The sequence below is a fragment of the Echiichthys vipera genome (genome assembly GCF_963691815.1).
Source record: "Echiichthys vipera genome assembly, chromosome: 16".
In the NCBI taxonomy this organism is placed as follows: Eukaryota; Metazoa; Chordata; class Actinopteri; order Perciformes; family Trachinidae; genus Echiichthys; species Echiichthys vipera.
In genome coordinates, this window is record NC_139841.1 from 28,663,304 (window position 1) to 28,689,563 (window position 26,260).

At 39.6% G+C, this 26,260-nt stretch overlaps 3 protein-coding genes across 4 annotated transcripts in view; 2 read left to right on the forward strand and 1 right to left on the reverse strand.

The window, feature by feature from the left end:
- arrdc3b (arrestin domain containing 3b) overlaps positions 1 to 8,129 on the forward strand; it is a 12,203-nt gene extending 4,074 nt beyond the window's left edge. The window contains exons 2-8 of the mRNA XM_083929401.1: positions 3,328 to 3,409; positions 4,097 to 4,244; positions 4,409 to 4,511; positions 4,633 to 4,889; positions 6,627 to 6,780; positions 6,863 to 7,023; positions 7,521 to 8,129. Of these exons, the coding sequence (XP_083785527.1) occupies positions 3,328 to 3,409; positions 4,097 to 4,244; positions 4,409 to 4,511; positions 4,633 to 4,889; positions 6,627 to 6,780; positions 6,863 to 7,023; positions 7,521 to 7,580 (965 nt within the window). The 3' untranslated portion in view covers positions 7,581 to 8,129. The remainder of the gene's footprint in view (positions 1 to 3,327; positions 3,410 to 4,096; positions 4,245 to 4,408; positions 4,512 to 4,632; positions 4,890 to 6,626; positions 6,781 to 6,862; positions 7,024 to 7,520) is intronic.
- The window catches only part of acads (acyl-CoA dehydrogenase short chain), a 358,028-nt gene that overhangs the window by 106,663 nt on the left and 225,105 nt on the right, over positions 1 to 26,260 (forward strand). The gene's annotated exons all lie outside the window — the stretch shown is intronic.
- The window catches only part of mef2ca (myocyte enhancer factor 2ca), a 46,210-nt gene continuing 42,369 nt past the window's right edge, over positions 22,420 to 26,260 (reverse strand). For both annotated transcript variants that reach the window (XM_083929680.1, XM_083929681.1), the window contains one exon: positions 22,420 to 25,783. In XM_083929680.1, coding sequence (XP_083785806.1) covers positions 25,462 to 25,783 — 322 coding nt within the window. In that variant the 3' untranslated portion in view covers positions 22,420 to 25,461. The remainder of the gene's footprint in view (positions 25,784 to 26,260) is intronic.

Below are 26,260 nucleotides of genomic sequence, written 5' to 3' on the forward strand. Positions count from 1 at the left end.
AGGAGACGGTTAAGTTTAGACGACTAAAGGAGACGGTTAAGTTTAGACGAGTAAAGGAGACGGTTAAGTTTAGACTTAAGGAGACGGTTAAGTTTAGACTTAAGGAGACGGTTAAGTGTAGACGTTTTAATGCAGAAACGTTGTAATTGAACCTTCACTGGAGACAGTAATTAACGGTCCTGAGCTCCAGAGTGAACTTTAACTGTTGAATTCTTAAGAAAAGGGTGAAAATGTGAGATATTCTTCTTCTTCTGTTGTTGTTGTTGTTGTTGTTGTTGTTTGCACCCTCAGAGGTGTGTGAGGTGTGCGTGAGAGTGCAGGCTCTACCTGTTAGACCAGGACGCCCTTCCTGCTGCTCGCATGCAACACACCACATGGCTGTGCTCAAGGGGGCGGGGCTTGGCCCGGCTGCACCAATCAGATCGCATGGTTGGAATTCATGTCACGCTCTCGTCCAATGGGGAGGCGAGCTGTGATGCAGGCGCTGGAGTTTCCAGCTGAAGGAAGCTGCTCAGTCTGGTTCATACCGGTCTACTCCTGCTGCGCTGTGTCACACACACACACACACACACACACACACACACACACACACACACACACACACACACACACACACACACACACACACACACACACACACACACACACACACACGCAGGCTGAAGCAGTGCTGAGGTGGCAGGAAGCGTCAGTTCAGCAGGTTGGAGACATTTACAGAAACAAACAATAACAGAAGAGATGAGGAAGTGAATAAAGGTCGTCTCCTTTAGTGGTCTAAACTTAACAGTCGTCTAAACTTAACAGTCTCCTTTAGTGGTCTAAACTTAACAGTCGTCTAAACTTAACAGTCTCCTTTAGTGGTCTAAACTTAACAGTCGTCTAAACTTAACAGTCTCCTTTAGTGGTCTAAACTTAACCGTCTACTTTAGTCGTCTAAACTTAACAGTCTCCTTTAGTGGTCTAAACTTAACCGTCTCCTTTAGTGTCTAAACTTAACCGTCTCCTTTAGTGTCTAAACTTAACCGTCTCCTTTAGTGACTAAACTTAACCGTCTCCTTGAGTCGTCTAAACTTAACCGTCTCCTTTAGTCGTCTAAACTTAACCGTCTCCTTTAGTGTCTAAACTTAACCGTCTCCTTTAGTGTCTAAACTTAACCGTCTCCTTTAGTGTCTAAACTTAACCGTCTCCTTTAGTGACTAAACTTAACCGTCTCCTTTAGTGACTAAACTTAACCGTCTCCTTTAGTGTCTAAACTTAACCGTCTCCTTTAGTGTCTAAACTTAACCGTCTCCTTTAGTGGTCTAAACTTAACCGTCACCTTTAGTCGTCTAAACTTAACCGTCTCCTTTAGTGACTAAACTTAACCGTCTCCTTTAGTCGTCTAAATTTAACCGTCTCCTTTAGTCGTCTAAACTTAACCGTCTCCTTTAGTCGTCTAAACTTAACCGTCTCCTTTAGTGACTAAACTTAACCGTCTCCTTTAGTCGTCTAAACTTAACCGTCTCCTTTAGTGTCTAAACTTAACCGTCTCCTTTAGTGTCTAAACTTAACCGTCTCCTTTAGTCGTCTAAACTTAACCGTCTCCTTTAGTGACTAAACTTAACCGTCTCCTTTAGTGACTAAACTTAACCGTCTCCTTTAGTCGTCTAAACTTAACCGTCTCCTTTAGTCGTCTAAACTTAACCGTCTCCTTTAGAGACTAAACTTAACCGTCACCTTTAGAGACTAAACTTAACCGTCTCCTTTAGTCGTCTAAACTTAACCGTCTCCTTCAGTCGTCTAAACTTAACCGTCTCCTTTAGTGACTAAACTTAACCGTCTCCTTTAGTGACTAAACTTAACCGTCTCCTTTAGAGACTAAACTTAACCGTCTCCTTTAGTCGTCTAAACTTAACCGTCTCCTTTAGTCGTCTAAACTTAACCGTCTCCTTTAGTGACTAAACTTAACCGTCTCCTTTAGAGACTAAACTTAACCGTCTCCTTTAGTCGTCTAAACTTAACCGTCTCCTTTAGAGACTAAACTTAACCGTCTCCTTTAGTCGTCTAAACTTAACCGTCTCCTTTAGTGACTAAACTTAACCGTCTCCTTTAGAGACTAAACTTAACCGTCTCCTTTAGTCGTCTAAACTTAACCGTCTCCTTTAGAGACTAAACTTAACCGTCTCCTTTAGTCGTCTAAACTTAACCGTCTCCTTTAGTGGTCTAAACTTAACCGTCTCCCTTAGTGGTCTAAACTTAACCGTCTCCTTTAGTGGTCTAAACTTAACCGTCTCCCTTAGTGGTCTTAACTTAACCGTCTCCTTTAGTGGTCTAAACTTAACTGATGACTTCATATTCTTTGTGACATAGTGATGAAGTGGTGAACAGATGAAGTGATGAAGTGATGAACTGATAAATTGATAAACTGATGAAGTGGTGAATTGGTGAACAGATGAAGTGGTGAACAGATGAAGTGGTGAACAGATGAAGTGGTGAGTGTGTGATGAACAGATGAAGTGGTGAACAGATGAAGTGGTGAGTGTGTGATGAACAGATGAGGAGATGAAGTGGTGAACAGATGAAGTGATGAGTGTGTGATGAAGTGGTGAACAGATGAAGTGGTGAAGTGATGAACTGGTGAGTGGTGATGAACTGATGAAGTGATGAGTGTGTGATGAAGTGGTGAACTGATGAAGTGGTGAGTGTGTGATGAACAGATGAAGTGGTGTGTGTGTGATGAACAGATGAAGTGGTGAGTGTGTGATGAACAGATGAAGTGGTGAGTGTGTGCTGAACTGATGAAGTGATGAGTGTGTGATGAAGTGGTGAACTGATGAAGTGGTGAAGTGATGAAGTGGTTAGTGGTGATGAAGTGGTGAACAGATAAAGTGGTGAAGTGATGAAGTGGTTAGTGGTGATGAAGAGATGAACTGATGAAGAGGTGAGTGGTGATGAACTGATGAAGTGATGAGTGTGTGATGAAGTGGTGAACAGATGAAGTGGTGAGTGTGTGATGAACAGATGAAGTGGTGAACTGATGAAGTGATGAGTGTGTGATGAAGTGGTGAACTGATGAAGTGGTGAACAGATGAAGTGGTGAGTGTGTGATGAAGTGGTGAAGTGGTGAAGTGGTGAACTGATGAAGTGGTGAACTGATGAAGTAATGAGTGTGTGATGAAGTGGTGAAGTGGTGAAGTGGTGAACTGATGAAGTGGTGAACAGATGAAGTGGTGAGTGTGTGATGATGTGATGAAGTGGTGAACTGATGAAGTGGTGAGTGTGTGATGAACAGATGAAGTGGTGAACTGATGAAGTGGTGAGTGTGTGACAGTGTCCTGTGTGTTTCAGACGAGGACGGTCCGGAGGAAGCTCTGACGGTTCTTCACGCAGGATTCCACGAGTTCGCCTTCAGCTTCAACCTGCCGCAGATGTGAGGAACATTCACTCAGTCACCAACATTCACCCAGTCACAAACATTCACCCAGTCACAAACATCAGTCAAAAACATTCACCCAGTCACCAACATTCACCCAGCTACAAACATTCACTCAGTCACAAACATTCACTCAGTCACAAACATTCACCCAGTCACAAACATTCACCCAGTCACAAACATTCACCCAGTCACCAACATTCACCCAGCTACAAACATTCACTCAGCCACAAACATTCATCCACTCACCAACATTCACCCAGCTACAAACATTCACTCAGCCACAAACATTCACTCAGCCACAAACATTCACTCAGTCACCAACATTCACCCAGTCACCAACATTCACCCAGTCACAAACATTCACTCAGTCACAAACATTCACCCAGTCACCAACATTCACCCAGTCACAAACATTCACTCAGCCACAAACATTCACTCAGTCACAAACATTCACTCAGTCACAAACATCAAACATTCACTCAGTCACTAACATCAGGTAACCGTCACCTTTAGTCGGTCCCTTCTCCTTGTATGGGCGCACTGTGACAGTGGTTTGATGCTCCTGTGACAGTGGTTTGGTGCTCCTGTGTGTGTGTGTGTGTGTGTGTGTGTGTGTGTGTGTGTGTGTGTGTGTGTGTGTGTGTGTGTGTGTGTGTGTGTGTGTGTGTGTGTGTGTGTCAGGGCTCTGGCCACGTCCTTCGAGGGGAAGCACGGCAGCGTGCGTTACTGGGTGAAGGCGGAGCTGCACCGGCCGTGGCTGCTGCCCGTCCGCGCCAAGAAGGAGTTCATCGTGTTCGAGCACATCGACATCAACACGCCGCTGCTGCTGGTAGGAGCCGCCGCCGCCGCCGCCACCGCCCCCGCCCCCGCCCCCCGCCCCCGCCCCCGCCCCCGCCTCACTAAATCTGCTTTATATTTATTTAGTCAATTGATTTATAAACTAAATAAAATAAAACTGAATTGAATTGTTTAACGCGGACGCTCATCCTGCAGGCGCCTCAGGCCGGGACCAAGGAGAAGACGCTGTGCTGCTGGTTCTGTGCCTCGGGTCCCATCTCGCTCAGCGCCAAGGTCGAGCGTAAGGGCTTCACGCCAGGTGAGCGCCCGCCCTCCGCCCGCCGCCCGCCGCTCTTCTGCCCCCCCTCCACTCTTCACACCTCACTTATTCCCCCTCTCTCTCAGTCCGACAGACTGATCTCTTCTCCCTTCTCTCCAAGGCGAGTCCATCCAGATCTTCGCGGAGGTGGAGAACTGCTCGTCCCGGGTGGTGGTGCCCAAGGCCGCCCTGTACCAGACCCAGACCTTCTTCGCCAAGGGCAAGGGCAAGCAGATCCAGCAGCTGGTGTCAGGCCTGAGGGGGGAGCCGCTGCCCCAGGGCAAGACCCAGAGCTGGGAGGGCAAAGTGCTCAAGATCCCCCCGGTGTCCCCCTCCATCCTGGACTGCCCCATCATCAGGGTGGAGTACGCCCTCGTGGTGAGTCCAGGACCCTGCAGAGCTCGACCCGGGTCACTGGGAACCACCAGAACCCAGAACCTCTGCTAACTCACTGATATCGTGCTAATAACTCGCTGATATCATGCTAATAACTCGCTGATATCATGCTAATAGCTCACTGATATCATGCTAATAACTCACTGATATCATGCTAATAACTCGCTGATATCATGCTAATAGCTCACTGATATCGCGCTAATAGCTCACTGATATCATGCTAATAGCTCACTGATATCATGCTAATAGCTCACTGATATCGTGCTAATAGCTCACTGATATCATGCTAATAACTCACTGATATCATGCTAATAACTCACTGATATCATGCTAATAACTCGCTGATATCATGCTAATAGCTCACTGATATCGCGCTAATAGCTCACTGATATCATGCTAATAGCTCACTGATATCATGCTAATAGCTCACTGATATCGTGCTAATAGCTCACTGATATCATGCTAATAACTCACTGATATCATGCTAATAGCTCACTGATATCGTGCTAATAGCTCACTGATATCATGCTAATAGCTCACTGATATCATGCTAATAACTCGCTGATATCGTGCTTATAACTCGCTGATATCGTGCTAATAACTCACAGATATCGTGCTAATAACTCACAGATATCGTGCTAATAACTCACTGATATCGTGCTAATAGCTCACTGATATTGTGCTAATAGCTCAGTGATATCGTGCTAATAACTCACTGATATTGTGCTAATAACTCACAGATATCATGCTAATAACTCACTGATATCGTGCTAATAACTCACTGATATCGTGCTAATAACTCACTGATATCATGCTAATAACTCACTGATATCGTGCTAATAACTCACTGATATCGTGCTAATAACTCACTGATATCGTGCTAATAGCTCACTGATATCGTCCTAATAACTCACTGATATCGTGCTAATAACTCCCTTATATCGTGCTAATAACTCACTGATATCGTGCTAATAACTCACAGATATCGTGCTAATAACTCACTGATATCGTGCTAATAACTCACAGATATCGTGCTAATAACTCACAGATATCGTGCTAATAACTCACTGATATCGTGCTAATAACTCCCTTATATCGTGCTAATAACTCACTGATATCGTGCTAATAACTCACAGATATCGTGCTAATAACTCACTGATATCGTGCTAATAACTCACAGATATCGTGCTAATAACTCACTGATATCGTGCTAATAACTCACAGATATCGTGCTAATAACTCCCTTATATCGTGCTAATAACTCACAGATATCGTGCTAATAACTCACAGATATTGTGCTAATAACTCACTGATATCGTGGTAATAACTCACTGATATCGTGCTTATAACTCACTGATATCGTGCTAATAACTCACAGATATCGTGCTAATAACTCACTGATATCGTGCTAATAACTCACTGATATCGTGCTAATAACTCCCTGATATCATGCTAATAACTCACTGATATCGTGCTAATAACTCACAGATATCATGCTAATAACTCACAGATATCGTGCTAATAACTCACTGATATCGCGCTAATAACCTGATGTGTAATGAACCCATAAGTTGGAACGAGGGCGGCGTTCCTGGCCCTGTTCCCGTTGTGCCCGTGTGTTCGATGCTCTGAAGGTCGTGTGTATATAAAAATACTGAACTGGTTCCACCGGCTCCAGAACCTTCACGTGTCTCTGAACGCTCCCTGTTCCGCCCGCAGGTGTACGTGGACGTGCCCGGGGGGTTGAACCTGTCTCTCTCGTTGCCGTTGGTGATCGGGACCATACCTCTGCACGCCTGCGCCACCCGCACCTCCAGCATCAGCAGCACCTGCAGCACTTTGAGCTGGCTGGGCCCGTGCGAGAGGCCAGAGGGTACGTACGGCGCCCGCCCGCCCCTGCTCGCCATGCTCTCTCCGTGCACCGGCCTCTCTGACGCCGTGTCTGTGTGTTGCAGCTCCGCCCAGTTACAGCGATCTGGCCATTTCTGAGTGTCAGCGGCGCCAGTGTCTGCACGGCCTCCACGGGTCCGACGGCGAGGGCGAGGACCAGGACCAGGGCGCCCTGCTGACCTACATCACAGAGTTCAGATACCTGCCCCCGCCGCTCTACTCAGAGGTACACAACTACAACACAACACACAAACACAACTACACACACAACACAACACACACGAATACAACACACACAAATACAACACACACACAACTACAACACAAACACACACAAATACAACACACACACATACAACACAAACACAACACACACACATACAACACACACACAAACACACACAAATACAACACACACACACAACTACACACACAGTATAAAGTTTTAATGTGTTGTGGATTTTCAGGCTGGCTGCTCCACTTGTTCCCACTCTTTATGCTAAGCTAAGCTAAGCTAAGCTAAGCTAAGCTAAGCTAACCAGTACAGATGTGAGCGTGGTTCCATCAGCTGATTATTTCCCTCCAGCGTCTGAGCCGATGATTCGATACCCCCCCCCCCCCCCTCTCTCTATTTCTAACTCGAGGAACACGAGGCATCCTGAGCATGTGTTTTTATTTACCACGCCATCAGCAGCCGCTCTGTCTCTGTGCCCCCCCCCCCAGGTCGACCCTTACCCCGACCCCGCGGACGCCAGGAGACCCGACACGTGTCCGTCCCGCTGAGGAAAACCTCGTGATCTTCTGCACGAACACGACACCGTGGCCCTGCGGAGCCCGGCCTCGCAGCAGATTAGATATCACCATAAAAAAAAGACTAGACCCCCCCCAGACCGGGGCATGGCCGGCTCACCGGGGGGGCGGGGGGGGGGGGGGATTCGGTGACTGTGGACGTTTGGACCAGAGGTTTGGAGCGACGCTGGATCCTCCGTGTCCTGCGCTCAAAGCTGCACGGCTCCAGAGGACGCCTTCTCCCGCCTCACAGGGAACTTTGCACACGCCGTAAATACTGTTTTTCTGTCACGCTGCAGACCGCCACCCGCCGCCCGCCGCCACGCTGCCGCAGATTCTGCCCACAGATGTCAGCGATATCGAACTCTTCTGATCCAAACGGCACATTTAGGGCGGGGCTGCAGGGGTCTTCAGCTGTAGTCTGAGTCTCTGGGGGCTGCGGGGGTCTTCAGCTGTAGTTCGAGCTCCTGGGGGCTGCAGGGGTCTTCAGCTGTAGTCTGAGCCTCTGGGGGCTGCCGGGGTCTTCAGCTGTAGTCTGAGTCTCTGGGGGCTGCGGGGGTCTTCAGCTGTAGTCTGAGTCCCTGGGGGCTGCGGGGGTCTTTAGGTGGGGGCTGCAGGGGTCTTTAGGTGTAGTTGAGTCTTGGGGGCTGCGGGGGTCTTCAGCTGGGGGCTGCGGGGGTCTTCAGCTGGGGGCTGCGGGGGTCATTGTCACTAACTTCAGGTGGAAAAACTTTCTTTTCTGTGAACAAAAAAAAGCTTCTTTTCAGAAACGACCGCCTTAAGCACTTAAAGTAAAGCTGAAACCATGTGTGAGTGTGTGAGAGAGAGGTGTGTGTGTGTGTGTGTGTGAGTGTGTGTGTGTGTGTGTGTGTGTGTGTGTGTGTGTGTGTGAGAGGTGTGTGTGTGTGTGAGGGAGAGAGGTGTGTGAGTGTGCGTGTGTGTGTGTGTGTGTGTGTGTGGGTGCGTGTGTAAACCCCGGACAGGGTCTCGAGAATAAGCACACGTCCGACCAACCCCGCTGAAACCACGAGTGGCCTGTGGGCTCTGCTCCCACCTGAAGCTTCAGAAAAGAGCAGAAAAGCATAAAAACGATGATAAAAATGTTTACAGGTGAATTTATCAGATCGATTGTTGTTCAAACGTGATTTTCTTCCACCTTAAACTGCAAAGTGCAATATATTTTTGTATTTGTGATCTTTTGCACTAGTTTTTCATTCACTCTGTTGCTGTTTATTCCATTTCTGTGCATTAAATATGATTGTCCTGATCAAGTTTTGATAAAATAAAAGGTTTATTTTATAAAATAACGACGTTCTCACAGTGTGTTTTATATTTAGAGAGGCAGAATCCCTGGGCTCTCAGGGGACCACCGGGGGAAAAGTGTATGATAATTATTTATATATAATTAATAATAAATATAATTTAATTCACTTTACAATAACAGAACACATTATATACTTAAGTCATGTTTGATGTAGGACTAATGAAGCTAATGCATGAATAAATGCTGTATTAACAAAAGATTAAACAGAAAGTATGTTTATTTTTACTACATTGAAGTGAAACTTGAATGATAACTTTTGAAAACGTGAGATGTGCAGACGAGGGATCACTGACACAAAAGTGCCCTCCAGGAGCTAAAACATATATTTATAATGATAATAATATACTTATATTTTTACTTAAACAATATATTTATAATATATAAAGAAAAATATATAATGCAAAGAAAATATTATATGCTATAAGAAAACGTTTTTTTTATTATTATATAATTGAATATGATTTAATATGATTTAATATGAATGTATTAAGTGAATATAAATAATATATGTATATATAAATACATAATATATGTATATATTATATACAATATAACATATATTACATTCACTATATTTATATATATATATAAAGTGAAGTTTATAAAATATATACATATAATATATTAAGTAATAATTAAATAATGTCTTTATTAACTAATGTATTAATTAATTGATTAATTAATATATAATATACAAATAAATAAATACATATATTTATTTCTATATATTAATTAATTGATAGATATTAATAAATAAATATATATATATATTTTTTAATTCATAAATATATTAATTAATTGATTAGATAAATAAATATATATATATTTTTTTTAATTTATGTTTTTCATTTACACCATTTTCATTTGTTTACTTCTTCTGCACCACATCGCGCAGATAAATGAAGTCTCGCGTTAGTTCAGGTAGCGCCCTAAAATCGCGCTGATCGAATCTTCACAGTGATTGGCTCATTCCAATCGACGTCACCGGAAGCGTCCAATCATAAGCACGCATGTGCAGCGCGCGCGGACCCTATGAACGTCGCTGATGACGTTGGGAGTTGACCTCACGGTGATCGTCTGGAGCTTTTAACGGCCGTACAGGACTAAATAACCCGAAAAAGAGTGAATAATCCCGGTACAGCAGCAGCGGGAGACCCGGGGGGAAGGTGGAGGATGTCGGGCGTGATTTGCTGTGTTTGTCGGACTGAAGGGCGGCTCTGTGGAGGTCTGTAGGCCGGCTCTGTGGAGGTCTGTAGGCCGGCTCTGTGGAGGTCTGTAGGCCGGCTCTGTGGAGGTCTGTAGGCCGGGGCTCTGGAGGTCTGTAGGCCGGGTCTGTGGAGGTCTGTAGGCCGGGGCTGTGGAGGTCTGTGGGCCGGGGCTCTGGAGGTAAGTACCCGCCGCTGCTGCGCCTGATTCAGCCGGTGTTTGTGTTTGTTTAATGTCCGTGAGGCTGAACTGTTGATCTAACCTGTTATAAATGTGATTTAACATTATTATTTTTATTAGTTTTAATGGTTTGTGTCATGTTTTGCTGCTGAGTCTCTATTTTTAGTGCTTTGCGGTTCAAACAAACATTTGTATCGGCGGTATTTTTTAAAAGATTGTAAGTTTCACGGTATTTAAGGGTTTTATTATATTATTATTATTAATTATTTATTAGTGTTATTTGCGTGACTGAACTTTATTGGATGTTACATTAGTTTGTTTAGCAGATCCAGTACTTTTGTTGTTTATGATCCGCCATTTTGTTTTTTTAAGGGAGAGTTTCCCGCCAAATCTGTGAAGCTTTTATTGGACAATATTTTCTGTAAAAACACAGAAATGTTGTAAGATTTACACATAATTTTCTATTCACAAATATGTATTAGTTCACTTGTGAATGTGTATATATCACTTACTCTATATTTAAACATTTACAGACCCGTTTCCACCTGTAAAATCCTGTTTCATGGTTCATACAGGGGCTTAAAACCCTTTAAAATCCTTTAAAATCCCTTAAAATCCTTATAAATGCTTGAATTTCAAGGTTGTGTTTCCAAGGTTTGAAAAGAGCTTGAATTTTGGATGAAGTATCAGCCACAGAAAAGACATTTTATTTAGTTTATTTCTTTCTGTTGTTATGAAACACAATTTATAGCAGATGTATATGTTTTCATAGAAATATGTTATTTTACCACAGCTGTACGGTGCTGGAAAAGCGTGAAAATGGACCTTTAATGACCTTGAAAGTGCTTGAAAGGTGCTTGACTATGACCTTGGTAAAGGTGCCCGAACCCTGGCTATTGTGTATTTGTGGATCGCCTCCTGTGAGTTTGTGGTAACATTTGTGGCTTCTTTTAAATTTTATTTGCATAATTTTATCCCACTTTTACCAAAGCAGATCAACGTGTGTTTTACAGCTAACAGTTAGTATAACAGTTAAATAAAACTGATATTAGATATTTATATTTTTACCGTTAAAACAAACAAACTAAACTCCATGGACTTACTTATGTAACAAAACAGGACTTTTATTTTGAAGATTTTACAGGAAATGAAAATCAAACGTTTCGATGTAAGAACAGGAGCATCTGTAGTAATATCCTATATTTGTGGATTTTGGTGCATTTTATGAAACTAAAATGAGGTCATTTTCTTTTTCCAGCTGCACACGTGTAAAAACTTTACTTTAGTTTCATAAAATAAATAAATGGACATGTGGATATTTAACAGATGCTCCTGTTTTTATGTTTGGGTTCATTTAATTTAACTAAAAATAAGGAGATTTTCTCATTTTGTTAAAGTAAAATAAAGTAAAAATTATGATGTCACTGTCGCGCCACAGAGAAGTTTATGAAGCACCATTTTAAACTGTTTAAATAATAAAAGACTCATGGTAAAATGCCAGTGAATGCCACACAAACACACCAAATACCCCAGACATTATATATTATTTGTTAGTAATAACGCAGAATTATAATTTTGAGTTATTTATTCATTTAGTTTTAGCAATATATTTGTTTTTACTCGATTAATCGATGGAATAATCGGCAGAATAATACGTCACCCTCACCCCTCTCCTTCTTGGCTACAGTCCTGATTTACAAAACTGGTCGATGTCAAAAATGTTTTGCTTATAAATCATATTTTATGAAGCTTTAATTAAAGGTTTGTAGGTTAATTAGCTTGCAAACTATCTTTTGTTTTCTTGCTAATTCATGTCAAAAACACAGCAGAGCTCTGTGACGACGCTGTCAGCCGCACATGGGTGAAAACTTTACTTTAGTTTCATAAAATAAGTAAATGAACATGTGGATATTTCTACAGATGCTCCCGTTCTCATGTTGGGTTCATTTAATTTTACTCAAAATAAGGATTTTATCTCATTTTATGCAGAAAAGCAACAGTTTCAACAAATATAAAGACGTGTTTTTATAGAAAGTGACTGAATTCAGCTTTAATTCCCTGCATTTTTTAAAAACAATTCTGAACTAGTTGAAGATAAATGAGAGATTAATTCATTATTAAGTGGTTTAAAGTAACTGACTAAAGTAAAGTCCCAGGATCCGACGCCATGGGGGCTTTTGCAGCTCTGAACTATGAACGCAGGGCTTTTCGGTGCATTGTTGTGTTGATGCTTTTGCTGAAGTAAAGGCTGTGAGAACCCGTGCGAACACACACCACATCACTGTTATCGCTCCATCAGTCGGGACTAATCGTCCGCCTCACACACACTCAGAACCGGCTGTCGTCTTGAATTAAACTCGCTTTAGCTGAAGGAAACCCTGGTTACGTTACTCGTAATAAAAGCTTTGATGTAACAAAACAGGACTTTTATTGTGAAGATTTTATAGGAAATGAAACAGTCAAATGAAATGTTGTGATGTAACAGCAACAACAGGAATATCTGTGGTAATATCCTTTATATTTGTTGATTCAGGTGTGTTTTATTAAACTAAAAATGAGTTTATTTTCTCTCAGCGTGTCAAAAGATCCAGTATTTCTCAAAAAACAAAGATTTGTCACTTCCTGCCACGTAATAAACACATATTCTCAATTAATTAATTCATAATTTGCAGAAGATTAAAGCTGAATTCAGTCACTTTCTATGAAAAATGTGATTTATATTTGTTGAAACTGTCGCTTTTCTGCACAAAATGAGAAAAAATCCTTATTTTTAGTTAAATAAAAAGCTTTAATTTCCTGCATTTTTAAATAATGATGAACTAGTTGAAGATAAATGAGATTTATTCATTATTAAGTGGTTTAAAGTTCTGTTATCGCTCCATCAGCCGTGACTAATCGTCCGTCTCACACAAACTCAGACCGGAGCGAAAGCTGCACACAAGAAATCTCCGACTTTTACCTTGACTTGTAATTACACAACACTCTCACACACACACACACACACACACACACTCTGACACACACACACTAACGAGAGGTCACGCACAACAATGTTTTGGCTTCTGCCGCCGAGGCTGCGTCTGTCCGCCTGATAAACAGAAACTGGTTTGAACTGGATGCAGAGAGGCCGGCGCTGACAGACGGACGGGCGTTCAGACAGAGTTACAGACAGATCGGCATCACGTCCTTTCTCTTTTTTTTGTTTTTAAAGAGCAGCTCAAGTTGCCGTGAAATATAAAACTCTGTGTTTTCTGCCACACACTGGGAAAGGCGTCGTCTCTTTGTGTCTTGCAGAGACAGACGATCCTCGGGAAAGAACCAAAACAGACACAGAAGTGTTGAATAAATGCGTTAATATTAAAAAAGCATGGAGTCACGTGTTCAGCCTTTTGAGTAGTTGGAGTGTTTGCATGTTTGTGTGCAGGCGTCTGGGCCGCGGGCCAGTTCCCAGGGTGTCCTTGACCACTTTCTAAACACAGCTCGGGTTTGGTGTGTGCACATCATCCGAGAAATAATAATAAAAAGCTTTATTTTGCTCCACAGCTCGGATCAAACGTGCACAGACGCTCGTCTTTGCTCGTGGTCGTTGTGCAGGGTCGGTTCGTCTCGTCACGCTGGAGCGGCTGCTTCAAAACTGCTGAAACCTTCGCCCTTTATATTGGCATCCCGTTCATGCGCGCGCGCCCCGCCAGCAATCTGTGGACGTTCCCCAGACCGCCAAAAATAAACAGGAGCTGTCTGCGTTCACACTGAATTTACGAGCAGTTTGTGCTTTAAAGACTCAGCAGGAAACGCAGTCGACAAACAACGACTCAGCGACGACGACGTCAGACAAACACACACATGTAAACTCCTGTTTCCTCAGTTTGACAAAGTGCATCTGCTTCAGTCTGAGTTTAAGGTGTTTAGGTTTATTTCCCCACATCTCTGAGGGAAATACTGTCGGATGAAGTGTCTCTGTAGTCTGGAGTTTCATGAATTCTGCTTTTTTATGTGACTTTTTAGTTTTTTCCATGAGCAAAAGTTGTGTTAGTGCGCCCTCCCACTGTGCGTGCGTCCCGTGCCCCGTGCTTTAGGGTCCTTGTCCCCCCCTCCAGGCCCGTTTGTCCTCACTCTACCTGGGCCTCGGAGAATGCTTCTTGCTGCCTATACGTCATCACGCCGTAACACGTCACACGCATTGATGACGTCATGGCGATGCGTGGCTTTGTTTCCAGATCTTTCCGTAGACCTCGGAGTTTTTGTGCGTCTTGTCGACTGTTTTTGAATCTTTTCATCGACCAAATCTGCAGTAAACACTCCACCTCCGCATCACACCAACGTGAACCTTTCACCGCCATTGTTTGAAATGTCCGCGCATGGTCCCTCCTTCTTTTTTCTACGTCCCAACAGGCGCACAGGAAATGACCTCAGAGCCGCCGTAGGCCTCGTGCTCGTACACGTGCGCACGCTCGTGCTCGTACACGTGCAAACGTGCTTTACTAAAGCCCACCTCTCCCAAACGGGCCGTGGACGGCAAGCGTGCCGCTCCTAGACGTGGTACGGTTGCACTCACACTGGTCAAAGGAACCAGACTTTAGCCGTGAGACGTGCTGGGGCACGGGACGGAGGCACAGTGGGAGTGTGCCCACATCCAGACCTGTGAGCCGTTATCTGCGGTCATGTATAGATTGTTACGGTTTGTTTTTTTATCAGTGGAAATATTATAAAAGGCCTCAAAGTGCAAAAACAATCTGAGGTTTAAACTCAATTATTGGACTAAAGTAAAGTTTGAGGCTCTTCTCCTTTAGTTTATATTTTATTTTCATGCTCCTTTATTCTTTTACTCCAGAAAATATCAGTGAAATATTCTTCTTTTTACTGCATTTATCTGATTGCTTTAGTTACCAGAACATATGAAACATGAGTTTATTCCTCAGAAACTGGACTGACACAAATGAACGTAACATAAATGCAGAGTAGCGTGATTGTTTTTAATAAAATAACTTCTTAATGATCCTCTTTCCGCACAGATTTGGTTTCAGAGTAAATACAGAACAAGAACTGTGACAAACGCACTGAACCGGACGGATTTATGTCAAAAGGTTATAAACTAAAGTATTAAAGTATATAAAGTATTTCTCAAAAAGCAGAGATTAAAGAAAACTATGAAACCATCAGAATAACTTGAATAAACAGATGTGATGCAGGCGTTCCTGTGGCGTGTGGCGCCCCCTGGCTGTCAGAGTGTGGCGTCACACACACATCATGATGTTCTGAAGTTTATCATTTAATGAGTTTAAAGTGTTTTACAATCGACGCAGCTCAGAAAAAAGTACAATATTTGCCTCTAAATTAACAGTTTTAAAGAACTCTGTTACTTTTAGTCACTCGTTAAATTCATGATGTGGAATTATTTTAAAAATCCAGAAGATTAAAGCTGAATTCAGTCACTTTCTATGAAAAACACGTCTTTATATTTGTTGAAACTGTCGCTTTTCTGCACAAAGAGAGGAAATCTCCTTCAACACTGCAGCTGAACATCATCTGTAACAAAGCGCTGTGATTAAAAAAAGAGTTTAATGTGTTTTAAAATCAACGCAGTGCAGAAAAAAGTGCAAAATCTGCCTCGAAATGCAGTGAAATTAAAGGATAAAGTGGAAACACTTGGTAAATGGACTCCGTTCCTTTCAGCCACATAGTAATAAACACATTTTCTACATTAATTAATTCACAATTTGCATAAAATTAAAGCAGAATTCAGTCACTTTCTATGAAAAACACGTCCAAATAAACCCATCAACATCTGAGAATGAGAAAAGACTGTTTGGTAATTTAGTATTTTAGTGAAATAAAAACCTCTTTTCTTCATTTTTTAAATATTTAATAATGTATTCGTGTTTATTTTCTTACCTAAAAGACAAATAGGTGTTTATGTTTATCCCAAATAAATAAATAAACGCGTAAATTCAGCAAAATAAAAGTTCCTAAAATCCCAGAGTTCAACTTCGTTTCATTAACTAATGTTTATTTCTTCTTTTAAAACAATATTAAAACGTTTATTATGTTATAAAAATAATTTTTTTAACCCTTAACAGTGACAGTTTATGATCTTTAACTCTTAAAATAAATAAATAACTGTTATGCACTTTAGCAAAAGAACTTATTCCACATATTAATTTAATAAAATCATAATTATTTATATTTAAATGAGTCGATCTGCGTCACACAAAGTAAAGAACCAAAACAAAACAAAGACAGAAACAAACACACGGAGACGTTTGTAACAGAGCCTGTTTTTATTTTTGTGTTGTTTTTTTCTGCAAAATACAAATTTCACCACATTTCTGTTGTTTTCATGTTTTAATGTTTCAGCAGCGGCGTCAAACTCCAGCGCACAGGCGGGCAAACTTTAAAAACGGGGACAAATGTGCGCCTAAAACTCAATATTTACCAAAAGAGACGGCAAACGTGCAACTGTTCCTTCTGTTTATGGTTGTTTTGTCACGTTTTTGTGGTGTTTTTCATCTGTTTTTAGTCCTTTTGTCACGTTTTTGTGGTGTTTTGTGTCTGTTTTTAGTCTGGGGCTGGACCAGGACCAGGCTGGGACTGGACCAGGACCAGGACCAGGCTGGGACTGGTCCAACTAACTGGTGTGAGATCCAGGTATTTAACCTCTCACAGGCCGATGATGTCACTGGAACCCTTTGTGCTCCAAGTGCCAACGACCGTCGTTAGAGTGACAGTCGTTGGTGGAAGTAGGTCTGGACTTGGTTAGTGCTGGTCCAGTCCCAGCCTGGTCCTGGTCCTGGTCCTGGTCCAGTCGTTGGTGGAAGTAGGTCTGGACTTGGTTAGTGCTCTATTGAGTCTGAACGACAGTCGTTGGAGTCACAGGAGGACGTTTGTGAACAGTTGTTCTTTGAGGTTGAATGAAGGGATGAAAGGGCAGCATTGTAAATTGCGGCCCTTTCTTCGTCATCGACGTCTTCCTGACAAATACCCAAGTACTGTCCTCCATCTTTCTTTGGGTCGTTTTTGGGGAGGGGTGGATTAAGTGTGTCTGCAGAGACTGGTAGCATGGATGCTCATGTTTGCTAACAGAAAAGTAGACGTGTGTGTGCTTTACACTCGCGGGCCGGCTCTCACAGAACCTGGATTTGGCCCACGGGCCGGAGTTTGACACCCCTGCTGTACAGGATCTCTCGCCTTTGCACGTTTTTTTATTCTTCTTATTGAGAAACAATTGTCTCCAAGTGGCGACAAAGGCCAGCTTATGCCGCTAACGCTAACTCTTTTTTATAGATTATTGAACCCGTGGAAGCAACAACGTAATAAAAAAGAGGGGTAGATGCAGCTCAGAGGACAGAGGACGTCCGCGGATGCTTTTATAGTCCAGGCAGTGACGGATGAAAGAACCAAAAAACACAATCAACACTTCGGTTAGTTCACCGTCCACCCTCCACCCGCTCACCGCCGACTCCACCGGCAGCCTGAGGGCGAGCTCCCGGCTCTGCGGTCCCTCGGCTTCAATCGCCCGATGAGGCGCGCGGTGCGGCGTTGGTTAAAGGGAAATCAGGCGTAGAATCATCCCAGGGTCTTTTTCCACGCATCAAATAATCCATGGAGACATTTTTTCTCGTGTACGAACGATTAACGGAGAGATGCTAACAGCCGGACGTGGCTAACAGGGGTTAGCTCGGGGCAGCACGGTGAAGGCATTCAAAGGTCTTTTTTAACCACTAATGCTGCTGAAAATAACAGCAAACCTCTGCAGCAGCATGAGAAGAGTCCCTACACACACAACAAAGCAGCATCAGCGTAGTTAGTGAAGCCAGAGTTTGTTAAAGAGTGTTTTAAAGAGTTACCTACTGGCCCCTGTACCAGCTCCTCTCATAGTAAAGTCCATTACAGTGGAAGGAGCCCATTGGTGCTTTGTTGTGTGTGTAGGGACTCTTCTCATGCTGCTGCAGAGGTTTGCTGTTATTTTCAGCAGCATTAGTGGTTAAAAAAGACCTTTGAATGCCTTCACCGTGCTGCTCCGAGCTAATCACTGTTAGTCTCGTCCGGCTGTTAGCATCTCTTAACTTGAATTTGCCAAAAAAACACTTGATGATTTATTTTACGCAGAATTTCCCTTTAATCTGAGCTGCAGGCCGACCGACCCGGAGACAACGCGTCCGTGTTCAAAGAAAAGTGGCGCAGAAGAACAAACATCTGGGCTCGGCCCTTTTTTTATTAACATTTTGTATTGAAACGGCGTCTTTTTTAAGCTTCGAGCAGCTGTTTTGTCTGTAATTGGTGGATTTGAGCGGCAGGATGGGGACAAACAGACGCAGAGCACCGTGGCCGAGGGTTCAAGCTCCAAATATACAGTTTTTAAATCAAAATATTCAAAAGTGAACGACCCTCAGCCACGTCTCCGGCTCTTCTTCAAATACAAACACTGGATATCAGTCTGCCGCTACGGCGTTTGGGCTCTTATTGTGGCGGGGCTCCGTCGGTTTTAGGTAAAAGGCACAAATTATTCCACGTTTCAGCACAAAAATCTACAGTGGTGGAAAGAACGTCTACTTAAGTCTCTTTTATTTGTGTTTCACGGCGTCTCAGAGGTGAAGAAGGTGCTTTTTACTAAACTACATTTATGTGGCAGCTTTAGTGACTTAGCAAAATAAAAGTTTACATTAAAGACACTGCTAAAATTTATAAAATACAACATATTTGTAAAGATTTGAGTTTCAGGAGTCGTTGAGTTGAACTTCTCACATGGTTTCATTTAAATCAGGCGTGTTTTTAAATATTAAAGAATTAAATTAATGCTTTTTAATGAATTTCGCTGTATTTACATCAGAGCGGCAACTTATAATTACGTTAAAATAACATTTATTTATCGTCTTTATCGCTGCAAACTACAGAGATTCATCTGTTGTTTACTCTCTCCATCACTGCATCAGATGTTTGGTTCATAAAACATCAGAAAAAATTAAATATGTGAACGTTAACGTCCTCAATCGTCATAAAAGATGAAAATATTTATTATTTTTCTGTCTCAGACGAAAGAAAACATAAACTTTTACGTTTAAGAAGCTGAAATCAGAGTTTAGACTCTTTAATTTCCTCCAAAAATGTCTTAAAATGATGAATATTGTTGATTATTTAATAGTTTTTAAGTAATGAGCTCATTGTTCGTCCTTCTTTAAACACTAGATGTCGCGATTTTACATGAAAAACTGCTAAATTTATAAAATACAACATTTTGTAAACATAAACAGCGAAACCAAAAAGCGTTTTAACCACAAATACAAACCAGAATCCAGCAGTTTGTGTTTGTTTTAACTTATTTGTACGTTTGCACAGAACTTCATAACGTAAGAACTTCAAACGTAAGAGCAGCAAATAAAGAAATACTGAAATAAAAAATGTTTTCTGATGGTTTCTGGTTAAAAAACAGGTTGAAAACTAAAGTAATTTTAAATTAGTTTTGTCTGTGACTCTTTATATTTTTCTGTTTGTGGCGAACAATCAACAAAGTTCGATTTCCTCTGATTTAAATGATTGTTTTAATGGTTAAAAGTTAAATTAATGGACATTAAAGTGAACAGAATCAGAGGAAACTCCTGCTAGTTTAAGCTCATTTATCTCTGTTGTGATTCTAGGATTTTAAATAAACATTATTATTTTTAATGTTTTTCTGTATTTAAACTGAAGTAAACGACCTGATTCATTCTCCCACCACTGTAAATCATTTATGTTTAAATAATAACTTGTGATGTGATGTTTCTCAGACACCAGCCGAACTTTAAAGGTGAATTATTTTTATTGTTTTACCCCAAATCTCCCTGAAAACGATCGCGTTGCTTTTGAATATTAAATTAAATCGAGCCGCAGACTTCCACGAATATCAATTTGATACAATAAAGAATTAAAACACAAAACACTAAATTATAAACGCTGTGCAGCAAAGCGTCACGTTGGGTTTATGGCCTTTTAGGAGCGCAACCCTCACTCTTGGCTGCTAAGCTAACCGCTAACAGGTAGCAGCTAACCGCTAACAGCTAGCAGCTAACGGCTAACAGCTAGCTCTGTCTGTGCGTAGCAACAACAAGGCCGTGAGTGAAGTTTGTTAATAACTCAAGTTTAGATCTGAGTCGTGTTTTTATTCGTGTTCGTACGGAAGCAAACAAACGCGTCATAATTTGATTATTAAAGGAAGATTTTATTATTTTTTTTATTTGCTTAAGATGCGATTTAAGTGTTTAAGTCGTTACTTAATTACGATTTTGATAAAATTGCGATTAATTTTGCAAATGCTGAAACTTTTTATTCCAACATGTTGAAAAACTAAAATAACATAAAAGCAAAATATGTGAATTAATGTTTTTGATTTATTTTGTAAAAGTTCGTTTCCAAAATTTTATGAACTTATATATTTTAGAAACCAACATTTTTTAAAATATAAAATTATTATTTTTTTAATCTCATTAATTTTAAGTTTTTAAATTTCGGACACTTGAATTTTAAATGATCTGAATTTGTGGAGGAAAAAAATCTGTGTTTTTAAACTTGAACTAATTATTATTTATTTTTATTTATTTTATTATTTATTTTAAATTTTTTTAGACACTTTAATCTTAAAGAAACTTTATACATGAAAAAAAAACCTGTTTCTAAAATTGTGAAATTTAATAAATAAATTAAAATTTTGACAGTTTTCAAAAAGTAAAATATTTAAATCAACAATAATCTATAATCCATTTAAATGTTTATTTAAATGGATTATAGATTTAAAAACAACAACAATTTACATTTTTGTTTCCTTTCAGGTCAAATTTTGTAAATTTATAAAATATATATTTTAAAACCTGAAAAGATATTTAATTAAGTTTTTACTTCATTTTAAATTTTAGACATAAATAATTAAATAATCTTAATTTGTGGGAAAAAAATCCATGTTTTTAAACTTGAATTAAATTTAAAATCTGATTTAAAATACGCAGTTTTTAAAAGACACAAATTTCAGGTAATTTCAAATTTTGTAAATTTATAAACCATAAATATATATATAAATATTATTTTTAGTGACATCAATTTTATTTATTTTAGACTATTTTTGAATTTTAAAGAAACTTTATTTGTGAAATAATAAAGTTTCTAAAATTGCAAAACTTAAAATTAAATTTAAATTTTCACGTTTTTCAAAGAGTAAAATATTTAAATTCCACAATAATCAATAATCCGCTGCATTTATTTATTTATATTTATTTAGAAGCAAACATGAATTTACATCTTTGTTTCATTTCATTTCAAATTTTGTAAATTTATAAACCATAAATATGTATTTTTATTTTTAGTGACATTATTTTTGACATAATTTCAAACTCTAAAATCAAGTTTCTAAAATTGCTAAAAATAAATAAATAAAATTTCCCGGTTTTCAAAAAGTAAAATACTTTAATTTCACAACATCCGCTGCATTTATTTATTTATTTATTTATTTTTATTTAGAAGTAAACATGAATTTACATCTTTGTTTCATTTCAGGTCAAATTTTGTAAATTTATAAAACATATAAATATATAAATATATGTATTTTAAACAAAACCTGAAATGAACAGAAATTTAAGTAAGTTTTGACTTAATTTTTACATTTTAGAGACATTATTAATTAATTTTTAAAGTATATTAATTATATTTTTAGATATCAGACACTTGAATTTTAAAGAAACTTTATTTGTGAACCTTTAAAAAAAACAATCTCTAAAATAAAGTTTTCTAAAATTGCAATGAAAATAAATAAATTTTGCCCTTTTTCAAAAAGTAAAATACTTAATTTTCACAATATCTGCTGCATTTATTTATTTATTTTAAGAGCAAACATGAATTTACATCTTTGTTTCATTTCAGGTCATTTTTGTAAATTTATAAAACATATTTATATTTTTTTAAACAAAACCTGCAGAAAAAACAGATTATTAAGTAAATTTTGACTTTATTTTAAATACATTATTATTTATTTTTTAATTATCAGACACTTGAATTTTAAAGGAATTTTATTTGTGAACCTTTAAAAAAACAAAACTCTAAAATAAAATTTCTAAACTTGCAAAACTTGAAATAAACTTAAGTAAAATAATAAAATACACAATATTAACGGCATTAAAATGTATTTTATTTACACACAGACGCTGATTCGTGGATTTAAAAGTTGCATTTTTTACAAAAACATCTTAAACATTAAAGTGAAACTTACTCTTCTGTTAAAAGGTCGAACTCATTAATTATATAATCCTGTTTCTCTGCTTTTATTCATATTTAACTCCTCTTTTATCGACGTTATTGTAACGTAGCGCCTCTGAACGCGTCACGTCCTTTTTAAACGTGGCGTTTAAACCGACGTTAAACTCCTCGCGGCGTTTCTTTGCTTCCGTAGTTTTTATTTTTCTGGATTGCAACTCGCTTAAAAATCCTGTTTTTGCTCAAAACAGTCCTAAAAAAAAGATTCACTAACTCTGAGAAGCACGTTCACGTCAAGTGAAGCTTCTTTTCTACGCAACCTGTTGCAAAAATACGTTCTCCGCAAAACCTCCTCGACCTCGTTTCTCTCTCTCTCTCCGAAGCTTCTCCATCCTTCTCTAATCCTACTTCCTCTCTCTCTCTCTCTCTCTCTCTCTCTCTTCCCGGGTCTCATCTGCCGCTCTTTACCTCCGTACGTCCTTTTTAAAATGTGCTTTACCTTTAAAATGTGCGCAAATATGTTGAACCCGCAACACGGCGCGGAGCGAGCGCGTCACCTCCGCACGCGTCGGCTCATGCGTGTCACTCAACCGCTCAGAGTACCAGACTTCTGCACTTTTCACCTCTTTTTTTTTTTTGTTTTGTTAGTTTGCATACATGTGCACACACGCGGATGTGCATGTAACATATTTGTTATTTACTTATTATACCCCTGAACACACACACACACACACACACACACACACACAAGCAAATGCATGTACACGACAAACTTTACGCGTTTGTCTCAGATCCTGAAAGTATTTTATCAAACTGCTAAAAGTCGCAATCCTTCACTTTTACGCACAAACGTACGAATTAAAGTGGATTTATCGGAAAAAAATCACAGATTAACGCGTAATAATTAATAATCCAGATTACGGACGTCGTAATTAGAGGTGGAAGGAAATATTGATGCGCTTTAGTGTCGTAATATTACGTTTAGTCTCATCTCTACTTCAGCCTCTGATCCTGGATCAGGTCTCGGGCGCAGCAGCTCCAGCAGGGGACCCCAAACTTCCCTTAACTTCCAAAGCTAAGTTTTGTGATTCTCCAAAACACTGAATTAACTTTTAATTTTAATAATTGTGTGTAAACGTCTAATTCATGGCAGTGTTGTAAAGTTCTGCAGCGTACGCGGACGATGGTGTGTTCTTTATACGCAACACTTTCCCTTAAATAACATTTTAAAGAATCACAGACATTTAAGTAAGTTTGGACTTAATTTTAAATTTTAGAGATATTATTATTTAATTCTTTAAGTATCAGACACTTGAATTTTAAAGAAACTTTATTTTTGAACCTTTTTAAAAAACAAAACTCTAAAATAAAGTTTTCAAAAAGTAAAATATTAGATGCCACAATATCTGCTGCATTTATTTATTTATTTTAATTTAGAAGCAATCTTTGTTTAATTTCAGGTCTTTTCAAATTTTGTAAATTTATAAACTATAAATATATGTGTATTTTAAAAAACACTGAATTAACTTTTAATTTTAATATTGTGTGTAAACGTCTGAACACGAGGCAGCGTTGTAAAGTTCTGCAGTTTGTAACAGCGTACGCAGACGATGGTGTGTTCTTTATACGTAACAGTTTCCCTTAAATCACATTTTAAAGAAATATTTACAGATATTTAAGTAAGTTTGGACGTAATTTTAATTATAAAAACAACAATAAAACTAAAAAGTTAATGAATTATTGTAATATAGTGTTTGTCTGCGATACTTTACTTTTATTGTTTTGACTCTGAATTTAACTAATTAATTTTTAACTCTCTCAAATTAAAGGTACGCAGACGATGGTGTGTTCTTTATACGAGGACAAAGAACTGCAGCAAAATCACGATTTATCGTAAATAATTGAATCTCCGTAGCGTTACCCATCGTATCGCCTCAGTGTCGCCAACAACGACATAGTTTGAATTTGCACTACTTTAAGAATTAAAGGGAAATAAATCTGTCATGATATTTAAATTATAGATAGAGAGATATTTAATTTCTAGCTCTGAATATTGATGCTTTAAAAATATGTTTATACTATTACATTATGTTTTGACTCTGAATTTAACTCTTTCAAATTAAAGGTTAAATAATTCAACATTCAACTGTAAGAATTTTTATCGTTGAAAATAAGAGTTAAATTAAATTCTGAGTCAAAACATTTATAAAACATTTTTTTAAAGCATAAATATCCAGAGCTAGAAATTTAAAAAACTTTTTAACGTCAAATCCGAAGACACAGATTTACTTCCATAGATTAATAACTTTCTAAATATCTCTGTTGTGTTTTTTAATTCATTCCAGTTTCCTTTTTGTTTAATTTCAGCAGATAAATTATTTATAAAATGAATAAAAAGCTGAATTTTAATGTAAAACTACGGGAACGTCGGGTGTTTTACCGCGCTGACGTGATAAAGTGTCCTGAGATAACTTTTGTTTTGATTTAGCAACATAAATAAAGTTTAATTTGAATTGAATTAAGAAGTTTTGACTCAAATTTAGCCTTTTTATAAACCATATATATGAATTTAAACATAACCTGCACAGATACTTTTATATTTCAGAGATAAATAATTAAAATAATCTGAATTTATGGGAAAAAAATCTGTGTTTTTAAACTTAAATCTGCTTTATTGTTTGTGTCTGACTCTGAACTTTCTCCCTCTCGAGTGCATTTTTTAGCAGTTTGATAAAAACTTGTTCCCGCAGTATTTCGTCTTCAGAACACGTCGTAAATACAGCAGAAGGTCACCGTCTCCGTATCAACGGTGTGACTCCGCCCCCTCACGCACATGTCACGTTACACATAAAGCACGCCCACTCAGTACAAGAGAATATGATAATAATAATAATAACACTATACGGTAACTCTCCGCTCTCCCCCTCCTCCCCCCAGGCTGCGGACCGCCTCCCATCATGTGGCCCACCCCTCCGATAGCCTCATCCGCTTGACTGACGGGCTGTGGCGCTCCTCCTGATTGGACAGAGGCTGCAGAAGGAAGTTCCCGTGGTGATCCTCGCGCTCCTCGCTGCCTTCGTACGAGCTCCCGCAGCTGGACGCGCTGTCGCCGGGGGAGCGGCCTGCAGTGGAGTATCCGGCTGTGGTCACGCCCCCGACGAGTCCGACGCCGATCATGCCGGCGTTCCGGTCTCTGGGAGGGGACGCCGGCTCGGACTTGATGTGGAGGTTCGGGTGACCGGAGGTGAGGTTCAGGTTCGAGTTCGGACACAAGTTCCTGGAGGACGAGAGAAAAACGGGGACATGGTTCTCAGACCGGGGAGGTCGCCTGCGTAGACGGGTAGAACTTTAAATAAACTTAAAGTAAAATACACAATATTAACGGCATTAAACTGTATTTTATTCACACACAGACGCTGTTTAGTGGATTTAAAAGTTGCATTTTTTACAAAAACATTAATCCGTAACTTACTTTTCTGTCCAAAGGTTGAACTCTTTAATTATATTGAGTGTTTTCCTGTTTCTCTGTCTCTTCCCACCTCTCCTGAAAGGCTTTTTTTACCGTATTTACCGCATTATGAGGTGCATAGAACAGATGCTACAGTGGAGGCTGGGGTTACGTTCTGCATCCATTAGATGGAGCTGCTCTAAAGGGAACGTCAACACAACAGTCAGGGGAGGTCGTCTTGTTGCTTCCTCCACTTCGGCACCATTGATTGGTTCATGTTCAACTCTCTGGCTGCTGCTCTATTCC